Consider the following 20,472-nt stretch of genomic DNA (forward strand, 5'->3'; position numbering starts at 1 on the left):
TCCTCAACTGAAACCACTACATTCCTCCCAAAAAAGTATTAAAATTCAAGGCCTTGTAGCCAAGTTAAAGGTGATATGGTCAGCTCATTGGTTATCAGGTACAATGAAGATCATATAAAAACATCTAGCCCCTGTCACATTCAAAACTATTACTAGTTGTCGATTTTTATTTTTATTTTGTCGGTAAGCACTAGTTGCCGATTTGAAGAAAGATATATTGTATTTGTCTGCTTTCAAAATTTGATTCATAGTTGAGAGTTTTAAGATGATCATGTAATAGTGTCACATTATGCACTCATGTTTTTCTCTCTTTGTATTTTTTTTTTCAAATTATCTCTTTGTATTATGTTTAAAGTTCCACTGATTTACTGTGATTTATGTTTCCAAATTCTAAAAAAAAAAAAAAAAAAAAAATTCTGCAAAAGAGATGGAAGGTATAGAGGTCGAGGGACAGAAATGATAAGTTTTCTGACTTTTTGACTTTTCTTTATGTGTAGTAGGCCATATACTTGGGAGTTGCACTGAACTTTTGATAACCTCTAACCACTTTGTTCACTGCGTCCAGGAAGTCTTTCTCAGTCACAGCCTTTCTCCTAGCTCCGATTGCATACATCCCTGCTTCTATGCATACGCTTCTGATATCAGCTCCTGCAAGACAGATTAACAAAACCCAATTGAAAACAAATCTAAAAAGAATGAGAGGTCTTTGATGGTTGGGATCCTTACCTGTTGAATTTGGGCAGAGACCAGCTAGGAGTTCAAACCGGATGTCTCTTTCACAGCTCATGGTTCGCGTGTGAATCTTGAAGATCTGTATTCTTCCCTCCAGATCAGGCAGACAAAACTCAACCTTGCGGTCAAGACGTCCATGTCGTAAAAGAGCAGGGTCCAGTATGTCATGCCTGGGGGTGAACAACAGATATATGAGTGCTTTCAAGTCAAACTCTACAATGTGCTTTTGTGTAGTTTAGTTTCCGCTGGTAACGGGATTGCGGACTGACCTGTTTGTTGCCATAATAACCTTGACGTTACCACGTGGGTCAAACCCATCAAGCTGATTCATAATCTCAAGCATAGTACGTTGGACTTCATTATCACCGCCTACACCGTCATCAAACCTTGCCCCACCGATGGCATCAATTTCATCAAAGAACAAAATGCAAGCTCTCTTTGACCGCGCCAGCTGGAAAGCAGAGTATCAAACAATTAGCTAAGACAAAAACTGAGATGGACAGAAGGAATTTTTACAACTAACTACCTGAAACAGTTCACGAACCATCCTAGCTCCTTCACCAATGTACTTCTGAACGAGCTCACTGCCAATAACCCTGATAAAGCAAGCACCGGTTCTGTTCGCCACAGCTCTAGCCACAAGGGTTTTTCCAGTGCCGGGAGGTCCATAACAAAGAACACCCTTGGGAGGATCTATCCCAAGCCTCACAAATTTCTCTGGATGAAGCATTGTCAGTTCAACGACCTATACAATAAACAAAGAAAACAATACTATTTTGACAATTATTCCTTAAAAACCTATACCACAACCGTAAAAATTTACAACTCTATCTGTTAAAACGAGAAGATCAGGACACGGGATAAAATCTAAGCCCGACATACCTCTCTAATCTTCCCAATCTGCTCCTTGCAGCCACCGATATCACTGTAAGTCACATCTGGTTTCTCTTCAACCGTCATCATGGTAACACTAGGACCAATCTTTGGAGGTAGAGGAATCTGAATTTGATATTTCTTCCGATCAACTCTGCAAGTACAGATCAGAGACATAACTTTCTCGTAAGTTTTCATCCACATGAGAAATTTACAGCGACAAAGATGGTTTTCTTTGAAGCAACACAGAGGGAAACATACCCCACACGCATTCCTTCTTCAATGTCAGTGGGAGAAACTTTATCGCCAAGTCCAACAATAAACTGCAGTTATAAAAAAAAACTTATATGATTCTATCAGTAATAAACCAAACACCAAAAGGTTCTACAACACACAATTGGTCATGCAGCAACAGCAACCTAGGTATATTGTTTACCTTTCCCATTTTGTTGATATGAATGACATACTTGTGTGGTCTTATTATGTGTGTGCATGTAGCAACCTTAGGAAACAAACGGTTAGTTTAATCCATTATTTTTTTTATGGGAGAGAGAAAGCAAAATTGAGAAGAAGAAAAACCTACAAGCAGAGGTTGGTCTTCATCAATCATCTGCTTATCAGATACGAGATCCCATTGATTGGGAAGAGTTAACCCAGTATCACTGTCAAAATCCTTGCTAACTGCAAATGAAAGGGAAAACTTCACTTTAGTCATGTCCTAAGTAGAAGTCACTAAATCCAAGCAAGAAAGAGTGAGAACATACCACAGAGATTGTTCATCTTCTCTGCAAGATCACTTATTTCTTTCTCTATTTTCTTTATACGTGCAAAGCAATAAGAGTTGAGGCGCTCATCCTACATGAGACAACAAAAAAATAACAAAATGTTACAAACAGAGGATAGGAAGCTTTGCTTTTCAAATTTAAACATGAAAAATCCCTACATCAGTCACATGATTCAGACCCCAGATGTCAGGATCCACAGCCTCGGGGATTTCTCCTATCTGCAACAGCAATACGAGGTCAAGCATTAAACATAATTTGACATAACATAAAAAAAAAAAAAGAGCAACTGAATCAGCGATTTTTACAGTTTCAAGTACAAAAGCACTTGATTGGGGAGCCTTTTGGTTGATAACCTCCTCCAGTTCTTGTGGACCAAGTGCTTCATCCATTGGAACCCAATTATCTTCGAATCGCTCGTCATCTATGACCTCTTCTTTCGCATTAGCATCTGGTATCATTCCAGCCAGTTGTGGCGGATCATCAAATGGATCTACAAGTACAAATGTGAACAGTATTTGTATGGCTTTAAGTGGTCTGTTCTTCGCATCAACAGAAGCTTCGGCTATCGTATTCAAAACGTCAAACCCCTCGACAATCTTCCCAAACACCTGAAAGAAAGAGTATACTATATAGGTAACTGATATATACACACACAAAAAAAGACTAGGCAGATCATTAATAATTTGTGCTTACAGTGTGTTTCCCATCAAGATAGTCTAGATTATCGCAAAGTGTGATATAGAACTGAAAAGAAAACGGAGAAATCACATTGAGGACATAGGGCACCGCAAAAGTTGATCCACAGAACTAAAGCATAAAAACTTGGTAATTCAAGCAAAAGATTTTGGTTAACCTGGGAAGCATTCAGATTTTCTCCAGAACTAGCCATTGCAACAGTGCCAGCCTTTGAGTGTGTCAGTTGATGGTGAATCTCATCGGTGAAGAACCGAGCATCGTCACCTTCCAGAAATCTGGAATGGGTCAGGAAAGTCATGAATTAAGTGGAGGAAAATGGACTTAGAGAGAAAGCAGCACACACACACACAAGGCAACACAGAGTAAAGGATTCAAAAGTTAACGAATGAGCACCATATAAACATAATCGTACTTGTAAATCGAGTCTCCACCTGTCCCTGTCCCTGTTGGATCACCCGTCTTGGCTATGGAATCTTTTATAGTGTGGAAAAGACAGTCATTGTAATACTTGATCCTAACAAAATAAGTACGTTAAAAAAACCCTCAGTGGAGATGTTTCTTAGGTAGATACGCAAGAGAACACTTACTTGCAGAGTTTGAGAAAATTAGTGCAGGTTATAGGGCATTCATCCGTGTGCAGATGAATCACCAAATTCCCTATGTTTGTCACAATAATAACTGACATGTTTCTCGAATTTGTAGTACCTGAAACCAAAGACTGGGCTGTGGAAGCCAATTTTAAAAGTTAGAATACCTGACTGAAATTTGCAGCCTCTACATAGAGAAACAAAATACAAAAGTGTAGGAGTGAAGTATAACCATAACGAAGAAAACATCGAGACTTTTTTTCAAGCGACCACAAGGATCAGATTGAAGATAGATACGATTACAAAACAGTCATCGACATCGCTAACATGAAATCCCTAAAATATCTCCAACAATCTCAATTTCTCACTTTAAATCCCCCTAAATTCACTCATTTCCATATAAATCTTTGCAAATTCTCTAGAATCGCTATAGTATCACTCATCGAAACATCAGAAGGAACCGATAGAGTCAAACCTATGCAAAATTAGAAGTATCTAAACCTCATCCTTCACGATTGGCGAGCAATGTAACTGAAACTAGTAGAATAAGAAGGGATGATGGATGAACGATAAGAACGAACCTCAGAAACAGAGCGCCGGAGAAGAAAATTGCACGGCGGCGATCTTGGAGAAGTCGGAAGCTGTGGCGATTGAGAGATTCGTCTGTTTTGTTTTCGCTCTTCTTTACGCGCCTGCTCTAAAGAGTCCTCCTTTTTTATCTCATTCAAAATGCAATAAACATGCCTGTTGTTTTTTTTTTCCAGATAGAAGATTTGATAAAACTACGTGACGTTTTCTTGTTTTTCCCTTTTTAAAACATCTTATTCGAATTTTCGAACTGTGAATACCAAAAAATTATATCTACAGTACATCATCAAAGATCAGATTATTTAAACTCGTCAGTGTATACAAGGATTCATAATTTTAAACTTTATAAGCCATGCTAAAAGAGAAAGAAAACAAAAATCAGAAGCCTTATTATAAAAAATTAGAAATTAATTATTTTGGTTCTTTTATTTATAGATTGATTTATTTCAATTATATTTTCTCAAATATTTCCAAATATATAGGTATTCTTCATATGTGAGTGAGATTATATTAAATGTGATAACAATGCTTAATTTTTTCCCCTTCATTCGAATAATAAGAAATGTAATCTTCTATTAATAGTTCCCCTAAACCCATATTTCATGTAATTTTTTAAAAGAATATTTAACCACCAATATACTTATACCAAATCTTAGTTGATATGGCATGTGACTATCATTTGAACTTCAACTTCTTTTTACATAATCAACTCTCAATACTCGTTAATATAGGCTCTGACTGGTGACATGACTTAACATTGAGTTAAGTTGAGTTATGGTCTTAACTCAAAGTTTATTTAAAAATGTTACCAATCAAGAAAAAAAATAATATTTTTGAAGTTGAGTTTGAATAATCATGTGTTATGGTTGATGTACAAATTTGAGGTATATCCTTTGTAAAATGGTTAACTCAAAAGATTATTCAACATCATGGAAATTTCCATGTGTTAGAGTTGGGTTATCAGTTTTAAATTATTCAAACGATTATTAAAAAAAAAAAAACACCCGTAAACAACTTTGGTCAAAGATTTTTCAAAAAATTTCTAAATTTCTAGTTTTCATTAGACTCTTTCAAAAAAAAAAAAGTTGTTCCTACTATTATTCCTCGTTGAAACGTACATGGAAATTTTAAGTTGTATATATAGATGCCTAAAGCTTATTGTCAAATAAGCACACTTTGAAGAAACAGTAGTATGGTTTTCTTTCTTCTACTCTTTTTATCCATCGAGTTTATTATATATGTTTAAAAATATTAGTGCATATTACTAATTTATTTTATTTGTTTTTGATGAAGATGTCTAATGAAGGTGGTGCAGCTGGTGGCGAGGATGTTGGTGGGAGTGGAAGTATCCGCCGTAAGGTAATGAATATGTCACATGCGCAGTTTAAAAATGTTGGATGTTTAGTATTTAATTTTTACTGTGTATTATAGAAACAAATTGTATGGGATGATGAGTATATCAGAATATTCTTGGAACTTCTTGATGTTGAATTAGCCAGAATTAGATACAAGCAGAAGCTACCAAAAGAAATCAGCCGAGTGCGGATTTGTGAAAAGTTTTTTGAACAAACTAAGATAAATCTATGAATAAATGATGTTTAGTATTTGATTTGCAGAAGGCGAGCTTAATCGACTTGAGGAAGAAGAGGGAACAAATGATGGCCAATATATGAATAACGTACGAGATGAGATAGCAAATATGCTATGGAATGTACGTCGTCATTAGTTTCTCTCTTTTTATTTTCTATGTCTCAAATGTTTTTTTACGTAGGATCATTTTATTTATCTATTTTGAATTATTCTATTTGAAAAATGTTATTGTTCTTAATAATTTTTTAATTTTTATTTCTAATAGATACTGCACCTGATACATCAGAAATGTTACCAGTCAGTCGTTTAAAGAAAATATTTAATTCATTTTTTACTGCAAATTCACTACATCAAACTGCCGTTTATACCACATAATTTTTACTGCAAGCTACATCGAATTTTAATACTTACTGCAACTCGATTTTGATAACTCGTGTTACCAGTCAGAGCCATAATATAAAATGCAACAATTATTCAAGATTACAAAATGCGGCTGAAATAAAAAAGAGGCCAAAGGAGAAGACGACAACTTTCTTTCATTAAGTGTTGTAGTCATGTTTTGATATGTTATTACTAGCACAAGAATAAAATTTACGTAGCTTAAGTTGCTGATTTAATCTTTACACTTTACTTAAAAGCAATCTTAACACCATAAGGATGAAGCTATGCACAAAATTAGTTACCATATATCATCAACGATACTATTTGGTCAAGAGACCAGTAAGCTACCTAAACCTACATTATCATCAATTGTAGCGTTCAGCTATGCACACAATTCTTAATTAATACTACTACAAGAGAACCTAAATTGCAATCAAAAGAAGTTGAATTAATGCACCATACCAGAACTTCAAGTAGCCATGCATGCGAAAATGAAGAGCAATGTAGTTCTTGCCAAGGAAATTCTGGATAAATCTCTGTGTAGTGAGCAAAATTAGCCGGTCTGGTTCAATTGAAAGTCTTGCATTTGTGGTGAACAAGACCACCAGGCTTCATCACCCACTCTCTCTCATAGAACACGTCACAATTCACAAGTCGAAACAACATCATCATCTTATCTGAAATTAATTAGTCTCCACTTCCTTGGTCGTCTCGTTGCTTGGACTCGCAATATCTTCTTCCGATGGCATGTCTAGCTTCCCTCCAATGGTAATTCCCAAAGCTTTAAAGTGGTCTTACAAATATTAACAAGTTCTCAAAATAACATTTTCTCCAACAATTTGGCTTAAACGTGAGACCCTGTATTTAATAACCAGAAATGCTCATCAGAAGAGACATTCACCAAAAGTCAAACCTTAGACTGAAATAGTCACCACAATCTATTCTTCTATCTTTGCCTTCATACTTACTAAAAACCGTTCTTAGCAACAGCAGTTACATTCTTGCTTTTTATGTGTTGGTAAGTGTCTCTCGGTGCATCTTTTTTTGCCCCTAAGATTGATTAGTCCCTCTCTTTTATGGCATCTGAACCCATGTTCTTCTCCGCTTCAATTGCGGTTCCACACTATTCTTACAACTTGATCCAATATCTCCGGATTCAGGCAACAGTACTAGTGAATCTGTTTTCTTCTCTTCCCTTGTCTGTTCTTTAACCAGCTCATCTTTTCTTTGTTCCTTGAACTTTCCCTCTCTATCTTTGTTATATGGAGCTCCAAATTTCACATTTTTCCAATGTTGAAGTAGAAAATCACTCAAGTATATCTTCTTTGTGACCTAATTGAATCAAGTTGGAAACCAAGGAAAAGGGTACGTGGACTAGAGACTAGAGTTTATATAGTAACAAAAATAGATTGAGTTCAAAATCGACCACAGCTATATCTCCTCATCAGTTGCAAATTTGCAATACAAAGAAACAAGAAAATGACTTCCTAAAACTGAACTTGGGAATTATCCGAGCAAGCAATAGTTTAGTCGGCCAGAAAATGCAAACATATGATATAGACTTATAGTGAAGGAGGAGACATAACGTACATCATCTTTTTCCTCTAGAAGTTCACGCAATCTTTCTTCTGACAGCCATTGATCTTGTTCCTCTCGTTTCCGAGTTGTACGTATACTTCTTCTTTAAACATGCATTTGTAACTTTCTAAATTTGGGATGATGTTTTAAGATTAAAATTACATACAAAAGCCTCATATTATTGTAAAGATACTGATATTCAGATGTTACCTTGAAATCAGTGATATCATGTTTACATATATATGGAATGATCACACCTTTTGGAGGTAATTAATAACTTGAGTGAGAATCTAACTGAATCGAGACATTTGTTCAAAAAGGGACAAGAGATTACAGAATTTGAAAAGAAATATATTTGTCTTAATCAATAGTACTATTTAAGAAAGCTTTAGGCACTCAACGGCGGCCAACGCCAAATCGCTTAGACGAAACTTAGGTGAATATGGAAAGATAACATATATATTGTAAATTAGACAAAAAATCATTTATGGGTTTTTTATAGGAAAAATATCCCTCTAATTAGCTATTTTTCGACTTTATCATTCATGTACAATAATACAAACAATGCAAATCAATCAAACGATGTCAAAAATAATATACAATGTAACGCTTATACAAATTGTCTAAAAGGTTTTACAGTCATATACATTACATTCAAAATTTTACAGATAGTCTTTCCTTCTCGCGAGGGTTTTGATTTGTTATAATTTATTCAAATTTTATAAACTTGACTATAAAATTTGCGGTTAAACGGTATTATTCGTCTTATTTTTATTTTTCTCTCATACTCCTTTGCAATGTCATAAATGGTCTTTATGAGTTCTCTTTTTTTTTTTTTTTTTTTTTTTTTGAACAACCGATCTTTATGAGTTCTCTATCCCAATAATTTTAATGTGATTTCGGCTGTGCCCTTATAATATGTGTTAGGATTAAAACAGGTTATGTTAAAGAATTGAATCCAAAAAGTGCACATTTGTAAATTTCTTCAAAATCTCCTACTATGAAATAAACACGCCAACGCACAAAACATCCAAGACTGAATTTGGATTACAAGCCTGTGTTTCTTTTATCTGAAGAAGTTGAAAAACATACCAGAGTAGTAAAGGAAGGATTGAAAAATTAAAACATACGAAATGTATAACCTTTGAACTGACCTTTAAAATCTTAAATCTTAAAAATTGGTTTAATGGTTTTTGTTATTAAGTCGCATTCTTAATGTATACTCTTTTAATGTTCATAAGTGAATTTTGATATATACTTTTTCCAAATACAAGTTAACATTAATTCAATAAGTTCTTACAAACAGAAGTAGTATGTAACTAAAAGTTGTATGAACAACAATATGGATTTTTTTTTCTATGGGAAAGGTAATTTGTAATTTGGTAGTATGCTCTTTTAATGTTTATCAGGGTATTTTGATTTTTTTTTTCAGCATCAGTGTATTTTGATAGATATACTTTTTTAAAATGTAAGTATATATTATTTCAATAAGTTCTTGCAAACAGAATAAGTATGTAACTAAAATCCAGTGTGTAACAAAATGCTAATGATAAATATTATTGACTTATTGTATTGATATATGTTGTACATGCTGAAACGTGTGACAATGGGTAAATGATATATTCTATTGGTAAATAGAGAAAAAAAAAAAGGGTAAGGACAAGAAAAAGAAAAGAAGTATTGTGTACCGCCAACTGGAGTGTGGCTGTATTCTACCTTCCACTATCATAGAAATGAAATAAAATCTCTTTGTCCTTTGCTTCTTCCATGGAAACTCTCCGTTAGTTAAATTCTAAATCCACTTGTTCGTTAATTCATAACAAATACTATATTAATTAATTCAAACTTTACTGTTGATTAAAGATTCAAAATATTTGACTTTTTATGTTATTTAGGTTTAAGATACTCTTTCTATGAATTATCAAGTGTTTAATAATAGTATAGACATCTATAAGATTGTGTCAAAAAAAAAAAAAATATATATATAGATATATTATCTCAGAGTGTTTATAACCCATTTAAGAATAGTAAAGTTTAATAACCTAAATCTGACGTGGATTAGACTATCTATGGGTTGATTTCAGTCATCTTACATGAGTCATGACTTTCAAATGTTACAGTCCAGTCATGTTTTTCAGATTTGGTGTTATGTTTGTCGGTGCTTCAAAAATAAAAATTTCCTTTTTTTAGCAAACTGATAATTATATAATTATGTTTTTTTTTTTTTACTTTTTTTTTGTCGATTAAAGAATTAGGATGATTAATAATCGATAATTTTAACCTCGTAATTCATATATAAAAAACTGGATTTAAATTTAATTTAATTTATTTTAATTAAGGCAATTAGTCATGATCATATGAAAGCTACACAACAACTAAATTGTTTTTAATTATATGGCATGCATAAATTAATCTACTTGAAAATATCAAATGTTTTAATAAACGGACCCAAAACTCTCCATTTGCAATAAACGGACTGACTCATTGTGATTTTGCCATCTCAACAATGACCGACAATCTATATAATTGTTTATTAATGTCGTGTATCAAAGACTAAAATATCATTCGTTTTTTATTAACACAAAAAACCAGTTGAGAGTAGTTATATAAAAATAAAATTTGTAAACTTCACACTTTTGTGTAAATGGTACCGAAGTAGATAAGACTTCTTTTACACTTCTACTAAAGTTCCATATACATATCGTTTTTTATTAACACAAAAAACCAGTTGAGAGTAGTTATATAAAAATAAAATTTGTAAACTTCACACTTTTGTGTAAATGGTACCGAAGTAGATAAGACTTCTTTTACACTTCTACTAAAGTTCCATATACATATATCTCTTCTTCTTATTACTAACCACACTAAGATATAAAATATACAAATAAAGGAAAAACTTAATTGTCAAGCAACTAAAAATGAAAGTTTATAGAAAAAGGAAAAAGATTTTTGATGGATCCCAACTGTAATGTCCTGAAAGCTCAGGCTTGGAATTTTCCGGTACCACCTAAAATCAAACATTTTTTTGGCAGATCGCTTCTGGCTCTCTTCTGATGACGGTACGATTAGCCTCTCGGAGAGTTAATTGTTTCATGGTATGCAAGAGATGTGATTTAGAGGAAGAGTCTATTAATCATACTTTATTTGAGTGTCCTCATTCCCGTCAGGTTTGGAAGAGGGTTTTTGATGGATCAGATACGGATAAGTTCCCGTTTGGCTCGATCTACTCAAACTTGGATTATATATATGGTAAAGGGTTAGCCCCTATGGCTTTAGGTACTATTCACAGTTCAATATCGTGGCTGGTCTGGTTCTTATGGAAGGATAGGAACAAAAAGTTTTCCAAGGGTTACAATCAGAGACAATATATATATTAATACTCAGGCTTTACGTGAACAATTGTGGTGGGAGGAAGCCTAAATAGCTGCAAGGGTTGGTTCCGTTTCGACGGAATCTTTGCATACTCCGGAGATGATAATTCATTGTCAAGTTGATGGTTCGTGGAAAGCTACGGAACCAAATTCAGGTTTAGGATGGTGGTGTGGTGATGGTGACAATCAGACTTTAGTTATGGGTGCCAGATGTCAACGTCACAGTGCAACCCCACTTCATTCCAAACTAGAAGCATTATTATGGGCGATGGAGTGTATCCTGTCCAGAAGAATTGATTGTCGAAGGTTCGAGACGGATTCTGCAGAGTTACTAGCGATGGTACAAGCACCGGAGGAGTGGCCGGTTTTCTCTACATTTTTTGATGAGTTCCAGATGCTTAGTGCTTCCCTGCCTCCTTTTACTCTTTCCAAGATCCCAAGGACGTCTAATGTAAAAGCTGATTGTTTAGCTCGTTTTTCTAGAATGCTCTTGTCATAAACGATTTATGTAAACTCATTACCTTGGACAAACAATCTAGAAGTTTTATTTTAATTAATGTTAGGTTGAAAAAAAAAAGATTTTGTTTTTGGCCTAATACAAATCTTTTGGATAATTATTTTTATGTTGAAATATATGTTTAGTAGGAAAAAATTCAATTTTTTTTTTTGACAAATTTATCATCAATTTGCAAGAAATTGTAAATTAAAATATTTGAATTACTATAAAAAAATGGAATCTCTCATAACTTTTTGAATCTATATATTAAAATTTTAAAACTGTAATACAGACTATATTTGATTTTATGTGGAGTTTTCTGCCAATTGTCAAAACAAATATTAATTATAATTTTAAGACAAATTTGTGTCATTGTCAACAACTTAAAAAACTAATAATATATTCCATATATATATTATGACGAACGCGTTTAGGTAAAAAATTAAAATTAACAAAAGCCTTCAAAGTCCCACTCATTTTGACAACAGACTCATCTCTCAGAGTTTACATTACACTTTCCTCTTTTTGCCTCTCTTCTCCCACACTTCTCAAATAACCAAAACCTTCTTCGTCGTGCTCCTCCCATCTTCCCTAATCGGAAAAAAAAATGCACGCCAAAACTGATTCCGAGGTGACAAGCATCGCAGCTTCATCACCAGCCAGATCTCCACGTAGACCAGTCTACTATGTCCAATCACCGTCACGCGACTCTCACGACGGAGAAAAAACCGCGACTTCGTTTCACTCAACTCCGGTGCTAAGTCCGATGGGATCTCCGCCGCATTCTCAATCGTCTATGGGTCGTCACTCTCGCGAATCGTCCTCTAGCCGATTCTCAGGCTCTCTGAAGCCCGGATCTAGAAAAGTCAACCCTAACGACGGCTCTAAACGGAAAGGTCACGGCGGAGAGAAGCAGTGGAAAGAGTGTGCGGTGATTGAAGAAGAAGGTTTGTTAGATGAAGGTGATAGAGACCGTGGTGTTCCTCGTCGCTGCTATGTTTTGGCTTTCATCGTTGGCTTCTTCATTCTCTTTGGTCTCTTCTCTTTGATTCTTTACGGTGCTGCTAAACCTCAGAAACCTAAGATCACTGTCAAGGTTAGTTTCAATTTTAGCATTTCTTTTATTTTCTGAGTTGATTCAGATCTTGAAATGTTGAGTTCAGATATGTTTTTCTTGCTACAATTTAACAGATCTTTAGAGAATCGAGCGTGTAAAGTCAATTTAGATACTAAATTTGTTAGATCTAAGCTGAACTGTTGAGAGTTTTTGTGATTGGGGTGTGTAATTGAGTTTTTGGTGATTTGAAATTTTTGCAGAGTATAACGTTTGAGACGCTTAAGGTCCAAGCTGGTCAAGATGCTGGTGGTGTAGGAACTGATATGATCACGATGAACGCTACTCTAAGAATGTTGTATAAGAACACTGGAACATTCTTTGGTGTTCATGTTACTTCAACTCCTATTGATCTTAGCTTCTCTCAAATCAAAATCGGTTCTGGATCCGTAAGTTTTCTCTAATTACGTTGAATATGTTACGGTTCGAATAGACCAACACTTACATGGGTTAAATCCATATGGGTTCTGATTTCTGTTGTGGGTTTTGGATTGTGAAATGCAGATCAAGAAATTTTATCAGTCAAGGAATAGTCACAGTACAGTGGTGGTGCATGTGACAGGAGAGAAGATCCCATTATATGGAAGTGGTTCGACTTTACTTCCACCGGCGCCTCCAGCTCCACTACCCAAACCAAAGAAGAAGAAAGGAGCTCCTGTTGTTATTCCCGACCCGCCAGCACCACCAGCACCGGTGCCAATGACGCTCAGTTTCATTGTCCGATCACGGGCTTACGTGTTGGGGAAGTTAGTGCAGCCAAAGTTCTACAAGAAGATCATGTGTGACATCAACTTCGAACACAAGAATCTTAACAAGCATATAGCCATCACCAAGAATTGCACCGTCACTACAGTTTGAAGAGAGAGAGAACCTGAAAAAAAAATTTAGTAGGCGCAAAAACGATGTCGTATAGTGTAACGTGATTTACAGCTCAACGGGCAGTATTTTGGGTTGTCTGGGGCAGCTACGTAGAGGTGCCCGAAGGAGAGAAGAAGCATCGTATCGTCGGTGGCCTTTACTTTAATTTATTTACATGAGTGGTTTATATCTGTCTGTGGAAAATATATTAATTTTATTATTGTGTGTACGATTGCACTGGAAAAACACGAGGAAATCACATTTTATTTATTTTTTTGTTTCTTTTTTTTTTTTTTAAATATGTGAATTCTTAAGTCTTAAGTTACGGGGATCTTTATAGAAACACAATTACCTACTCTGAAAAGCAAAACGTACTTGACAATCACCTCTTGAATTCTTGTTTTTTTTTTCTTCTAGTATGTAGCAACTGTAACCAATTTTTTTTGGTTCTATAACCAAATTACTAAGCTCAATCGTGTAAGTTGTAACACTAATATTGTTATAAACTAGATATTCACCCGCGGTACACCACGGAGCTATTTTTTAATAAAAAAATATAATTTATTATATATATATATAACTAATGTTTAATTTGTATTTATTAAAAATGTACAACCTTACAAATATAGATATATTAGTTAATATAGAAATTAGAATAAATTTTGTTAGTAGTATAGAATTCCTACGTGTACTAAAAGTATGAATGTTATATCTACGGCTAATACTTAACTATGTATGTTTTGTTCATATATTTATAAAAAAATAGATGTTATATTCATAAAATATAAACAAACCAATAAACTAATAGACTCGTGGTTCAACCGGTCCGACTAATTGACACAGCAACCCGAAAGACTTCCGGTTCACCTTCCAGTCCGATTTTAAAAACATTGTCGTTTATTGATTAGGCCGATTGTTTAGGAAATATTTCTATAGAAAAAAATATTATTTTGTAAAATTGGAAAGTTAAAATTAATTAAATTTATTTTAAACATAATATTAATGTTAAATGGAGTGGTTCCTATTGTTTTAAAAAATTTATTAAGATGAGAAATCTTGTTTCCAAAAATTGAAATTTAATATTAATTAATTAATTGAAAAACAAATTAATAATTAATGCTAATGGCATACTTGTAAATAGATATGAACTCTAGGATTATTTCATAAATGTCTCCAAAAATGTATATATAAATTAATTAATTAAAAATAAATTAATAATTAATGCTAATGGCATGCTTGTAAATAGGTTGCAACTCCATAATTTATTTGCTAAATATCTCCAAAAATGTATATATAGATTATAAATTATTTTAAGATGTTTATACTATACATGAATCAAATATGTAATAACATTTTAGAATAACATTTATACTACAACTTATCTTAACCTATTTACTCTAATTGTTTTTCTTAACAACACAAAATAACTCATTTACTATTTGGGCCTTCAATTCTACACCAAAACCCATACGACTTGGCTTCTTTCTTCTTCTTCCACATTACGACACAACAACAACTCTCTTCTTCTTTTCTTCTTCTCTTCCCTTTCTTCTTAAGTTCTTAATTCTTATGACTCTTTTCTTATTCTTTCTTCTTGTAATTTCTCTTGTTTTCATATTTGATTCTATTGTGTAGGATTAATCAAAGATGAGACTTCAACAAAATCACCCGATTCTGGTTGATCCGAGGTTTGTATCTAACCAATTCACAACTTAATCGTTTTATAATTTGTGTGGTTGTTGATCTTCAAATTGAACCCAGTTCGCAATTCAAATTAAACATCACCCCAAAAGATATTTGTAAATATGATGACAATAATTTCCGATTATATACTGATAATCATGAAAAACCAAATACAAAACTTGGGGTTTATACAATTTCAAAATCGAATATGAATTTTGTAAGTTTGTTTTCGTTGAAGCAACTATGCATCTCAAATTCAGGTTTTAATATGAATCAAAGAGACCTTACTTTCGAAATCTTTTTTTTTTTTTTTAAGATGGAACTTTATCCCAAATTGACATAGAGAATCAATCACAAAGATAAGGAACTCAATCTAATCCTTTCATAGGTTTATAGTTTAAACACTCTTTTATTTTTCTAACTATGTTTCAAATGAAAACATATCCTCAAATCAATGAAGATGCTGCATGGTCTAATATTGTTGTAGGATGGTCGGCAATGACACCAGAATAAAAAGGTTGGTTCTCAATATCACTGAATTTAATTTTATTAATTCAACCTCTCATAAAAATCGAGTAGGTAGGTATAGTATACCCCAACGATTTGAGATCCTGAATATTCAGCTTTTCATTTCACACTGTATGAAATAAACCCCTGCAAAATCAGAAAAGGATAAATTTTTAAAATTAGTGTTAAGAATGTATAATCTTCGAAGTAGGTTTAAAATATGTTTCTATCTAAATTACATTGTTTTATGATTTCTAGTTCGGAAAAAAGCAGGGGTTTATTTCATGCAAGCAGCCAAAGCACAGTCATCAAACTCATTTTGTATAGATGATGCGTTGGTTTGAACTGACCACTGGAAATACTCAAGCTAAAATGTTCAACTGATCTCCACTCTTCGGAATGATCTTGTTTCCAAACCGGTTCATCAAGTCATTTTTTACGGAAGCGTGGATCTTTGTACCCTGAAATAACATTAGATTTGTTTAGTTTTATAAGAATACAACTTGAATATGTATGTATACAAAATGGTGATAGTTTAAAAAAATTTCTTTATACTCACTTCACTTGAACATCAGCGAGTAACATGTCCAAGGTTTCACCCAATTTTGCTGTATACGTCTTCCAGGTATGAAGAATCCAAACTTGAACTGTCCATGAAGTCTTCTAAGGCTTAACATCTCGGAGGAATGCCAAGGATACAACCATTGGCAATACTTTTTGTGTGTTTAGCTACTTTTAAAGGAGGAATGGTAAGTGTCTGATGATTTTCGTAGTGAGTTTGATGACCATATTTATAGATGAATAGTACTTTAGGGATTAGGTAAAAAGGTATTAATGTTAGTTTTTTGTGAAAGCAAAAAATCTTGGATACACTTAACAGAAAAAGATAGCTCATCAATTTAGAATGAATAATTGTTGATTTACGGGAAATATTTAATATATGACGAAGGATTGATTGAGCGTTGATTATGGAATTTTGGTTTATTAGATAGTTATGATTTTTTTAGATTTTGTGGTGATTAAGTTTTGAAGATTTCTTTTTATTCTTATATTTTTCGATTATGCATGAAATAACTAATGGGCAAGGTTTTTTTTGGTGGTTTTCGTACCGGCCGATAATTCAGGGTTATGTAATTTTCGGAAAAAGATGGGTTTGGGCTAGTTATGTTTGAGTTGTAATCGTTGAACCCAAACTTAGTTTTTTAAAGACAGTGGCAGAGTTGTAAATAAGTTGGAAGTTAAGGAATTATTTCATAAATGTTTCTGAAAATGTATATATAGATTATAACACTTAATTGGATTGCGTCGTGTTCTTTCATATTTAGGTATTTCCAAAGCTAACCATCCATCCTGAAGTACTATCGCACACAATATGTCGATCAAGGATTTAAACATAATAAAAGACGTTAGCTAAAGATCGCTAAATGCAGGATATGTGTGTAAATTGCATCTTCTTTATGTTAGACAACATGCATAAACACAAATCTTGAATATTCACTGTATATTTCCACTTATGTGAGCTAAAGATCCCTAAAATCAGTTTTGTATGATCATCTATTTCAGTACTAGTTTTAGCTTCCTATGATAAGCAAACTTATGCTTCTGAATGTAACTTAAAAACAAATATATATATTTTGCCCTATCTTAATAAGATTAATACTATTACAAGAACACCAGCAATGGATATCCCCCTTTTAATAAAAGGGAAGTACACAACTTAAGTTTTGTAGACTTTATAAAAAATATAAATGGTTACAAATGCATACTAATAGGTTATATATAAGATATACATTAACCATATACTCTTCATAAGATAACTCTTTATATATAGATAATAAATAATAAATCCATAAATCATGGAGTATATAGATAATAAATAATAAATCCATAAATCGTGGAGCAAATATATCATGAAGATCACAACATAGTTATTTCAAATGATCTTCTTTTTAATAAAAGAAAAGTACATAACATAGTTTATATTATTTATATTATAATATAAAATAAAGAGAAGTACACAATATAGTTTATATTATAGTGATTAAATTATATTATTTAATTTAAAATTATAATCGCGGAGTTATTTCAAATGATCTCCTTTTTAATAAAAAGAAGTACACATTATAGTTTTTGTATACTTTATATTTTTAATTAATTATAAATGATTACAAATAGGTTATAGATAGGTTATAGATTAATTCATATATTAATGGTTACACCTAAATATTGGGTGCAACCTTAATTGGAGATATTCCAAATTGATAATTGATATATTAATGGTAATAAATAAAATCATGGATCTTTCAAACTGTATTTTCAGAAGATTTTAGTCATATATCAAGTTGTTTCCAAAGATCTTTAAACACAATATTAGAAATTTACTTTCCACAGATTTTATTGATAAACCATAACGTTCAATAAAAATTAGGACCATGTTAGAGCACAGATTGAATTTTGTTTTTATATTATAATTTTAAGACTTACAAACTCAAGCACGAGTTAAATTTTTATATACTCTAGCACGGAAGCTGCTGGACACACTCTAGCACGGATTAATAATTTTATATACTCTAACACGGGTTAAAATTAACAATATAAGACTTACATAATACATTTACATTTCATGAATAATATTTACAATAAAAATTATTTGCATGAGTTGCATCCAAATAATATTATATACAATTACATATATAATATTTTAAAAATAATAAAATGTATTTCAACCCGTGCTGTAGCACGGGTCCAAATCTAGTGATATAATGATTACTCATCTTTATCAACATCTTCTCCATCTTTTTTCTTTCGCTTGAGCGGATTTTTATCTTTGATGTAGGACACTAACTCAATAAATAGTTAGGAACTAACATGAAGCTTCTTCAAAGTACGGAAGCTCACTTTCTAAATCTTATTCATCTCCGACAATCCTAGAGTCATAATGTTACATGCGATCGAGCATGATATATCATAGAAGACCTCTCCAACTTCTAGAGTAGAAGGTGCAATACAGTTTGCAGTCAAGTACAATCCTTGTGGCTCCTTAAAATATTGGACCGCAACCAATGGACATATAGCTTGCTCAACATGCTATATTAATCTGTAGAATAAATGTTCTTTGGCATAAAAGAACTACTTCCACAACTCTCTCCATTATTCTAGATGGATAGTTACCAATAGCTAAACTGCATAAGAACATTTATTCCACAGTATAATATAACAAGAAGAGCAAGCTATATGTATTGGTTGCAGTCCAATATTTCGAGGAGCCACAAATATTATGTCTGATTGCAAACTGTATTGCAAAAAACATTTTAAGTAATGCATCCATTAAAGAAAAAAAAAATTTATATTTTTATTTTAATAACTCATACATTAAAGAAAAAATATGAATGTTTTTATAAATTAAATGACAGAATAATTTTTTTACTTTTCAGTCATAATTTTTAGTTATTTAATTTAGTAAGATTTGGCCTATCTTATTATTTTACTAATTTTTTGGTCTATTTTAATAATTCTTCCAATAATAAAATTATAAAATGACAAAAAATGTAATCTTTCTGTTTGACTTGTATAATAGGATGGTAGTATACTAAATTAATATAGAATCTTATTAATTCTTCCAATAATAAAATTAATAATAGGATGGGCCAGCCAGTTGTGGCTGGCCCATTAGCCAAATTCCTACATTCATAGAAGCCGGGACTCGATCCCGGATGTGATTGTGCCTTCTATAAATGGACTTACCTCCTGCCATTGCACTAAGGTCACTTCACTAATATAGAATCTTTAAAGTATGCAAAATATATTAACTTTCATGTATGTTTGTAACACACCTAAAAGCGATTATATTTTTTCCCCTCTTCTAAATATTTGTTTTCTCAATTAATCTACCATCAGATTATACAAGTCAAAAGAAAAAAAAAATTATCTTTGTCATTTTACCATTATATTATATAAATTTCTAGTCAAAATTTATTTTGACCCCATTTTATTATGGCAATTTTTTTAATTACACATTTTTCTATAGATCCCAAATTCTACACCAATAAGGGCATTACCATAAAATTGAAAACAATACAAAAAAACAAAAATCTGAAAGATATTTGAATATAATTGTCCCACTGTTAAAAATTTTATAATTATAGCCAAATAAATTATAAAAAATTCCATCAATTTTATAGATTCTAGTTTAACATTTAAAACATTACAAATTTATCAGAGTTATAATTAAAAATACCACAATTTTCTTCTCTTTGAAAGGTAAGAGAAAATTGTTATAAATTATATCTATAATATATATATATATATATATATATATATATATATATATATATATATATAAGGAAAATAATTTGAAAGTAGATCCAAGTCGGATATGAATATCATGTTTCTCAAAGATCAAAATATTTGGATCTAGATCCGAAAATTTTCATAAATCATCTTTCTGCCTTAGATCTCGAATAAATTTTCAACACTAAATATGAACTCGGATTGTTTATCTGATGAACAATTTTTTGAAAGATTCTTAATATTAAATCTAGATGAATTTTCTTTTTAATCTTTTCATCAAAAACTTATGAGTCAAAATAATAAGATAATCAAAGAGTATTCAGTAAAAAAACCAAAAATTATG

The 20,472-nt window shown here is 32.3% G+C and overlaps 2 protein-coding genes and 1 long non-coding RNA gene across 8 annotated transcripts; 2 read left to right on the top strand and 1 right to left on the bottom strand.

Annotated features, from left to right (window-relative positions):
• Positions 1-300: 300 nt before the first annotated feature.
• LOC104758000 (26S proteasome regulatory subunit 7 homolog A) lies at positions 301-4,457 on the bottom strand. 2 transcript variants are annotated; one of them, XR_015586208.1, is made up of 16 exons: positions 4,255-4,390; positions 3,674-3,809; positions 3,499-3,600; positions 3,244-3,361; positions 3,084-3,134; positions 2,696-2,998; positions 2,549-2,608; positions 2,370-2,460; positions 2,189-2,286; positions 2,042-2,107; positions 1,867-1,928; positions 1,615-1,759; positions 1,259-1,449; positions 1,002-1,183; positions 727-902; positions 301-648 (listed from the first exon to the last, which is right to left on the bottom strand). XR_015586208.1 is itself a non-coding variant. In XM_010480800.3 (16 exons), exons 2-16 carry the CDS (start codon positions 3,769-3,771, stop codon positions 488-490), a joined length of 1,932 nt encoding a protein of 643 aa, XP_010479102.1. In that variant the 5' UTR covers positions 3,772-3,809; positions 4,255-4,457; the 3' UTR covers positions 301-487. The 2 variants fall into 2 exon arrangements, 1 of the variants encoding a protein (XP_010479102.1); XM_010480800.3 differs by having other exon boundaries at positions 1,259-1,477; positions 4,255-4,457.
• Positions 4,458-12,109: 7,652 nt separating this feature from the next.
• On the top strand, positions 12,110-13,923 carry LOC104758001 (uncharacterized). The gene is made up of 3 exons (XM_010480801.3): positions 12,110-12,773; positions 12,995-13,180; positions 13,296-13,923. The coding sequence occupies exons 1-3, from the start codon at positions 12,285-12,287 to the stop codon at positions 13,647-13,649; spliced, it is 1,029 nt and encodes a 342-aa protein (XP_010479103.1). The 5' UTR covers positions 12,110-12,284; the 3' UTR covers positions 13,650-13,923.
• Positions 13,924-14,970: 1,047 nt separating this feature from the next.
• On the top strand, positions 14,971-17,440 carry LOC104758002 (uncharacterized). Of its 5 annotated transcripts, none has more exons than XR_015587643.1 (4): positions 14,971-15,337; positions 15,649-15,720; positions 15,820-15,849; positions 16,098-16,408. It is a non-coding gene; the product is annotated as an uncharacterized LOC104758002 (long non-coding RNA). The 5 variants fall into 5 exon arrangements; XR_015587644.1 differs by lacking the exons at positions 15,649-15,720; positions 16,098-16,408 and adding exons at positions 16,465-16,588; positions 16,964-17,125 and having other exon boundaries at positions 15,117-15,337; positions 15,793-15,849; XR_762595.3 differs by lacking the exons at positions 15,649-15,720; positions 16,098-16,408 and adding exons at positions 16,465-16,588; positions 17,165-17,440 and having other exon boundaries at positions 15,169-15,337; positions 15,793-15,849.
• Positions 17,441-20,472: the final 3,032 nt, after the last annotated feature.

The sequence above is a fragment of the Camelina sativa genome, chromosome 17 (genome assembly GCF_030686135.1).
Source record: "Camelina sativa cultivar CO46 ecotype springtype chromosome 17, ASM3068613v1".
NCBI classification, from domain to species: Eukaryota; Viridiplantae; Streptophyta; class Magnoliopsida; order Brassicales; family Brassicaceae; genus Camelina; species Camelina sativa.

Bases quoted from the DNA above. Each gene is read 5' to 3' on its own strand.
- LOC104758000 (XM_010480800.3), bottom strand. From the start codon at position 3,771: ATGTCAGTTATTATTGTGACAAACATAGGGAATTTGGTGATTCATCTG. The intron at 2,999-3,083 runs GTAAGCACAAAT...TCTTTCTTTCAG, and splicing joins ATCTTGATGGGAAACACACT to GTGTTTGGGAAGATTGTCGA. The intron at 2,108-2,188 runs GTAGGTTTTTCT...TTGTTTCCTAAG, and splicing joins ATGAAGACCAACCTCTGCTT to GTTGCTACATGCACACACAT.
- LOC104758001 (XM_010480801.3), top strand. From the start codon at position 12,285: ATGCACGCCAAAACTGATTCCGAGGTGACAAGCATCGCAGCTTCATCA. The intron at 12,774-12,994 runs GTTAGTTTCAAT...AAATTTTTGCAG, and splicing joins AACCTAAGATCACTGTCAAG to AGTATAACGTTTGAGACGCT. The intron at 13,181-13,295 runs GTAAGTTTTCTC...TGTGAAATGCAG, and splicing joins TCAAAATCGGTTCTGGATCC to ATCAAGAAATTTTATCAGTC.